The sequence below is a fragment of the Sinocyclocheilus anshuiensis genome, unplaced genomic scaffold, assembly GCF_001515605.1.
Source record: "Sinocyclocheilus anshuiensis isolate Anshui unplaced genomic scaffold, SAMN03320099.WGS_v1.1 scaffold1632, whole genome shotgun sequence".
NCBI classification, from domain to species: Eukaryota; Metazoa; Chordata; class Actinopteri; order Cypriniformes; family Cyprinidae; genus Sinocyclocheilus; species Sinocyclocheilus anshuiensis.
Genome location: NW_015558674.1, coordinates 1,639,967 through 1,647,570, shown reverse-complemented (window position 1 = coordinate 1,647,570; position 7,604 = coordinate 1,639,967). Strand labels below are relative to the sequence as shown.

Here is a 7,604-nt window from a genome sequence, read left to right as displayed (position 1 = left end):
ACACACATACAGAATATTTTTGTTTTTTATAATTTTATAACAAATTGAAATAGCAGTATTTGTTGTATCTTGGACCTGGCCAAGGATTTTTATGCGTTTATTCTTTATTATCTATCCACTTTAAACAGTGCATTATGCTGCAGTTAATAAATAGAAATAAATAGAAATTACCATTACTATTAACAGTACAACAGTTATATTACTCATCACTCACATAACAAATCAGTGTTCACATGTTTTCAACATTTACTCATCACAAGCTGCACTGCCATGCGGCGTGAATATTGACGCAATAAATTTGCTCCGTAAAGCAGAAAATGTTCCAGTGATGTTTCTATTATTTCTTCCTTCATGTCTACTGTGTCCATGAGAGATTGTACTTTGACGTCAAGAGGAACTAGAGTTTGCTGATATTACAGATCATGTAGTGATATGCGTGGTACAGGGTTTTGAGCATGCAGAAGTTGACAAGCCTGTAAACGGTGTGAATTTCCCTTTCCTTGTGACTTTTTGGGATTGTTTGCCCAGAATCAGTCCTCTGGTTTTGAAATGAGTGTGCTGTTGATGACTTCGACCTCTGTGGTGAGACGCCATGATGGTTGAATGGGAACTGTAGCGTGCTGGAGAACTTTATGCCGATGCCACAGTTCCAGACAATCCAGGGCTTCCGGGAAACTTGAAGTCTCAAATTTATTTGCAAACATGCTCTCTCTTTCGATAAGCCACGGTAAGTCGCCAATCCCGTAAACGCAGATATCCCTGATGTATTGTCCTGTAGAAACAAACGCAATGGTTTTTGTATCCACAGACACAAGATTAAAATCCTGTGTTTACATGAAAATACATACTGTTTTTAGGAACATGTGTTATGATGACTGTGCAAAAGCCTTGATTGGCCTTAATTAAATGCAGTATTTTAATCAAGAGCTGTTATATCTAGCTTTATATTAACAGGGTTTCTGTGGGTCTTATAAAGTCTTAAATCGCCCCTTCCAAAAATGAAGGCCTAAAAAGGTCTTAAATCAGATCCGAAAGTCTTAAATTTATGAAGGCATTGCATTAAATGTCGCAAGTATTTTTGCTTTGTTTTCCAATACAAATATCTAAACAACCTTAAATCAAGACCCATTTACTTGAGATGCAAACTGAACATATTCAGTCTTGTTTTCTGAGAAATTGTGAGTTTATACTTAAAACAGGGGGGAAACACAACACACACACACCCTGTCATTGGGGTATGAAAACTTTTCCTCGTTGAATTAAGTAGATTTTTCTCAGCCCATTAGCAGATATTTGTTCATATGTGTCAGATATGTGTTCATGTTGATCAGTTTCTCAGAAAACAAGATGTCTTATTTGATGTCATTTGTGACCCTGGACCAAAAAAAACAGTCATAATGGTCAATTTTTTGAAACTGAGATTCATACAACATCTCAAAGCTGAATAAATAAGCTTTCCATTAATGTATGGTTTGTTAGGATAGGACAATATTTGGTCGAGATACAACTATTTGAAAATCTGGAATCTGAGGGTGCAAAAAAATCAAAATAATGAGAAAATCACATTTAAAGTTGTCCAAATGAAGTTCTTAGCAATGCATATTACTAAGTTTTGATATATTTACAGTAGGAAATTTACAAAATATCTTTATGGAACATGATCTTTACTTAATGTCCTAATGATTTTTGGCATAAAAAAAAAAATCAATAATTTTGACCCATACAATGTATTTTTGGCTGTTGCGACAAATATTACCCCAGTGACTTAAGACTGCTATTGTGGTCCAGGGTCACATTTGTGAGATGACATAAAATGATCTTTAGATATTTACACTGGAAAACAAGACAGAAATACCGAGAAAGAACATCACTTTAATCTGTGATCTGAAGGAGCAGTAAAAGTTATTCTAGCGCTTGGAAGCAGAGATATTCAACCCAAAAGTGTTATTTTATTTTTTTTGTAAAATGAATTGAAAAGTCTTGAATGTCTTATTTGAAGGGTTGCTAATACAAGACATTTTTTGGGGAAGTCGTGGCCTAATGGTTAGCGAGTCGGACTCATAACCCAAAGGTTGTGGGTTCGAGTCTCGTACCGGCAGGGATTGTAGGTGGGGGGAGTGAATGTACAGCGCTCTCTTCCACCTTCAATACCACGACTGAGGTGCCCTTGAGCAAGGCACCGAACCCCCAACTGCTCCCCGGGCGCCGCAGCATAAATGGCTGCCCACTGCTCCGGGTGTGTGTTCACGGTGTGTGTGTGTTCACTGCTGTGTGTGTGCACTTAGGATGGGTTAAATGCAGAGCACTAATTCCTAGTATGGGTAACCATACTTGGCCACATGTCACTTTCACTTCACATTTACTTTTGGAGACCATATGGACGCATTGTGTTCCATTAAATGTATTCCTTCAATTTTCTTGGTCTTAAAAAGGTAAAAAAAGAAAAAAAGTATTACATTTACCTTCATAAAACCTACAGAAACCCTGAATAAACGTGGCATTGTATACTAGAAATATTGTTGGTTCTGTGACAGATTGCTTTGGATAAAACTTTGGATACAACAGTCTGCTAAATGCATTAATGTCTGTGTAAAAAGTGTTCGCTAGCTGGTCTCGTACCTTTACAGCCCTGGTGTACTGTTCCTTCTTGATCCCTCCATTTGATTGCACGAACATTACCTTCCCATTCGCCTTCTACATAACTGCCAGGTGTTTCTGAATAAACATGCAAGACCAATTTTATGGTTAGGAGACCACATGCTTCTGAGCAGTTGCTATCTTGCTTAATCACTGACTTGAACTTGAAATATGACTTTAGTCATATTGCATTTAAAAGGCAACCATACTCATGATTATAGCATTCTGACTTACCCTTCATGTGATTTAGAGTCACCCAGTAATGCTCATCTGGGCTGAAGGTGTCTCTAGACCACTCCAGCAAGTCGTTGGCCACCTTGTCGTTGAGGATGAACTCCACAAACGGTCTCGTTAAGGAGTAATAGGCAGTCCCGAAGTAAATTGTTAGGTTGTGAGGAGGTGGTCTCTTCTTTTGACCCTTGCCTTTTGGTGCCACGTGGGTGCCTTTTACCTCCTCGTACTGAAACTTAGTCCTGTATTTCATAGTCAGTGGCTGCTTGATTCCCGGCGTCATGTTCCTGTCTTTCCATTCGGATCCTTGCATGTACCGGACTAGCTCCAGGTTGGTCTGGATTGGGAAGTCCTGGCCGCACAGATTTATAACTCTTTTCCAATTTGTAGGAGACTTCACCAGGTCCTTCATGCAGTTGATGTCAGCCTGCAGACGGGAAATGCCAGCGTAGGTCACTTTTTCGGTGACGGACACCACAAAGACGTTCGGGAAGCACCCAGCTAGGTTTCGGACGCTCGTCTTGTATTCTTCCAGCGCTTTGGCATCTATGTGAATGCAGTAGGCATTCTGTGGAGCGTAAATGGCTCTCAGTAGCCGCACAAACGTTTCCAGCTCTTTGTGGATGGTGATTATGAAAGCCAAAGGGAAGTCTTCTTCTTCTTTGCTCAGCGGCTCCATGATAAAGTGCAGATCTGACTGCAATAGAGTGCAGTCTGCGTCCGGTTTGGTCTCATAGCTGATTTTCTTGCAGTCTTTTTGCTGCCATTTAAACCCGGGAGTTGCAGGTGGAAGAATGTCACAGCTTTGGGGGACTGGTGTGGTTTGGCTGCTTAAGTCAGTTGATGGAAGGGGGGTGTTGGGTATTTTGGCTTTCAAGTAGATGGCAGAACATATTAGGATGCAGACTCCAAGGCAGAAGAGAAAACTGCACTTGGTGTTCTCAAGCTGGACCATAATAGTCCAGCATCTGAAAAGCAGCTATAGACCTCCTGAAACAGAGCAGATAAGGAAAATAATAAGAGAGGAACTTATCTCAACATAGTGAAGTACTCAAATATACATTCCCCTTTCTGTTAATCATTAAATAAGCACAGAAAAGTTTTTTGATGCATTTATGCATTTGTTGATAAAGAAGTCTGCTATGCTCACCAAGGCTGCATTTGTTTGATTAAAAATACATTAAAAACAGTAATAATGTGAAATATTTTTACTATTTAAAATAGGTGTTTTCTATGTGAATATATTGTAAAATATAATTTATTCCTGTGATGTTAAGCTGAATTTTCAGCATCATTAATCCAGTCTTCAGTGTCACATGATCCTTCAGAAATTATTCTAATATGCTGATTTGTTGCTCAAGAAACATTTCTGATTATTATCAATGTTGAAAACAGTTGTGCTGCTGTGATACTGTGATGCGTTTTATTTTTCAGGATTTTTGATGAATAGAAAGGTTAACAGAACAGCATTTACTTGAAATAGAAATCTTTTGTAACATAAATTCCTTTACTGTCTTTACTGGCACTTTTGATTAATTTAATGCATCCTTGATGAATAACAAGTATTAATTTATTTCAAAAAGAAAATTAATTTTTGACATTTCAGCTTAAATAATACACATTTTAATAAAATGTTTATTAAATAATTTTTGTGCTTTAAACAAATAAGCCTGACTTTTCCATTTTTACCCAAGTCACAATTATTTTTTGTGGTAATCAATATGACACAATCATTAATTAGACATTAAGTGTAACACTTTACAATAGATATTAACAGTAGTTAATGCATTAGATATCATGGACTAGTAATAAACAACCGTTTTTTTTTTACAGCATTTATTAATCTAGGTTAACATTAATTTGTTAATTCAATATGATGTCATGTACATTCAAAATACAATGTATTATTTTAATTTATACAAATATAATGTTACTAATATATGTAGAAGTTAACATTAACTAGTATTAATGAGTGCTGTAAAAGTATTGTTTATTGTTATTTTATTTTAGCTCATTTCAAACTTAATTTAAGCTAATAAACATCTACACATCTAGATGTTTGAAATACTTATAATAATTTCTAAATGATTATTTTTTGCATTTATTTATTTATTTTTTGATCAATGACATGAAGGTGGATCATGTCATTACATTAAACTCCAGAGCAGTTTTAGAGCACATGTTTTGGGTGGCTCCATCTTAGCTGTGTTGTGAAGTCATGGATAGAAGTGATCATATCATTACGTACATGGATAAACATCTGCAGTATTTTTGAATGGGGCGTCTCTATTACTCAGGAGCATTTTTTGACTCTCATAATTAGGGCTGGGCAAAAAAATTGATTTTTTGATTAATCGTTTTTTTAAAATGACATCGATTCGATATCGATTCTCAAAAGCCGCGAGGTTCTTAATTTCTTTTTATTAATTCACTATTTGTAAACTGATGTTTACTGTAAATTTTTTAGAAATATCAATAGCATTTGTATTAAAACTATATTCACTGAATGTAATAAAAAATAATAATCGAGAATCGAATCGAGAGCTTGCGAATCGAAATCGAATCGAATCGGGATATCTGAATCGATACCCAGCCCTACTCATAATGACGCATAATGGTGTGGTCTCCATCACACCCTTTGACATTGGCAATGATTGCCTTCACATCTCTATAAGGGTACAAATGTTTTTTCCCACCTGGATGTTACTCTGTTGTGTCACTCTTTTCTAAGCGCAGCAACCCTTGGGTTTCCTTTTAATAGCACCCCAGAGAGTTGCGTTTACTGCTGGAGGTCCCAGTTGCTGGACACAAATGAGCTTTGGAGATCAGTTTTGTTAAGTCGTTTAATGAACCCTCAAGGGTTTATACAACATGCTGACATTGTCCATTGTCACCTTAAAGAATGAAAAGCGCACACCGTTCTATCAACATCACGAAGTGTGTGATCTGTTAGTTACAATTTAGCTCGAGTTTAAGATATCGCTATCAAATCAGTTCTAGTTTAAAGGCATGCAGAGGATTGTAAAAATGGTGCAATGCGATTTTTAGAAGTACTTATGGATGACAGAACTGTATGAAGGTGTGACTGAGTTTGACTGAAGATTCAGTATGTCGCAGTGAAATATGTTGGCTTAATGTTAGGGTGTTTTGCGACAAGCAAAACATTTATCAAAGATAGGGAATGAAGCAATAAACATTTTTGAGAATACTTGAATTATACATATCACTTGAAAATATACTTTAAATATACTTTGTCAATGCATTTCAAAACTGAAATGTATTGATAAAACAATGATTTAACTAATTATTTTGCTAAGTATATTTGTTTATAAGGGTACTACATCACCCCTGTATTATTTTGCTATCATTGAGATATTATATTTTTTAATTATTATTTTACATTTTTATTTTTAATATTTTCTCTTTTAATTTTGTGTGTGTGTCTTTTTTAATTTGTCTCTGTAGTTTTTATTATTATTTATTTTAGTTTTAGTTATTTTTATTAAAAAAGTAAAAGTAGTTTAGTAAAATGTAACTTTTTAAAGGTTTTAGTTATCTGTAATTTCCCTGAATCACCCGTATGCAGAGTGTTTCAAATAAGTCACTTATAAGGTTCCTTTTTTAAGATTGGATGTTCCCTATATAGACAGTAAGGCGGTGAGCTGTGCTCTTCATCAGTTTCTTCTTACATGTGATAGAAGTTTTGCAAGTTTTACAGATGTTCATGTATGCAGCAAATAGATTAATATGGCAGGATGCTGTGGTTTTGGTTAATGCTTTTAAGGAGAAAGCGAGTGTATTTCTGGAGAAATGCATCATCAACACCCTGTTTCATAGATCACCGCGAGGTGCCAACATTTTGCATTATTAAAATTGTCTAGATTTCTCCTCTTGACCAAATTTGAGCCATTTTAGCCAATTTTAGCCTCTTGACCATGTTTGCATCAACATAATTGATGGTAATCCCTGATTATAACTGATGGCTGTATTATACTATATTGACTGCTGTTGTTCTTTTATACAGAGTGATTAAAGAAAGCGTCTAACCTGACACCTTGTGTACTCGTTAGCTGGTAACTTTATTAGGAATTGCATTATCATGAATTTTAAGAACAATAGTATGGCCTTTGCTCAGGTAACTGATGGCAATTTTTATAAACATTTTATGTCAAATTTATTTTGTGCATTTTTATTAAATTATATAAGCAGGCTACTTTTTAAAAATAATTACAAATTAATAATAAATCAAAACAATTGTTAAGAATTTAAAGAATTAAAGAATTTAAATATAAAGTAATAAAGGTGGGAAAAGACAATTTCAAGTAGTGCTGGGCGGTATACCGGTTCATACCGAATATGAAATTTTTAATAAAATTTTTAAAATACCGCAATACTGTCGCTTAAACAACGTTCGGAACGCGACACTGTTTGAAAGGGGTCCCTTTTCACTGGTGCACTGTGGTGAGGGCACAGCTGTATGTGTTACTAAGCGTGAAAGTTCCGAAACTGAAGCTGTAGAACTAATAGAACGTGATGACACAGAAGAACTCATCCACAATATCCACATTGACCGCCACAAATATCTAGCGCTCTCTGCCATCAGCTCCTGCGTCTCACACACACGAGCGCGACTTTAGCACTAGATTTAGCAACTTTCAGACCCTTTTAGCGGCTTTTTCCCATAGAATATTCATACTGACAAACCTAGCAACTTTTTTGGATAAACCTTAGCTATG

The 7,604-nt window shown here is 35.7% G+C and overlaps 2 protein-coding genes across 2 annotated transcripts in view; one reads left to right on the top strand and one right to left on the bottom strand.

The window, feature by feature from the left end:
• Positions 1 to 7,604, top strand: part of LOC107681290 (protein RTF2 homolog) — a 34,734-nt gene that overhangs the window by 12,484 nt on the left and 14,646 nt on the right. The gene's annotated exons all lie outside the window — the stretch shown is intronic.
• The window catches only part of LOC107681289 (beta-1,3-galactosyl-O-glycosyl-glycoprotein beta-1,6-N-acetylglucosaminyltransferase 7-like), a 9,266-nt gene continuing 1,711 nt past the window's right edge, over positions 50 to 7,604 (bottom strand). The window contains exons 2-4 of the mRNA XM_016477558.1: positions 2,872 to 3,858; positions 2,620 to 2,715; positions 50 to 772 (exon numbers count right to left, since the gene is read on the bottom strand). Coding sequence (XP_016333044.1) covers positions 531 to 772; positions 2,620 to 2,715; positions 2,872 to 3,823 — 1,290 coding nt within the window. The 5' untranslated portion in view covers positions 3,824 to 3,858 and the 3' untranslated portion in view covers positions 50 to 530. The remainder of the gene's footprint in view (positions 773 to 2,619; positions 2,716 to 2,871; positions 3,859 to 7,604) is intronic.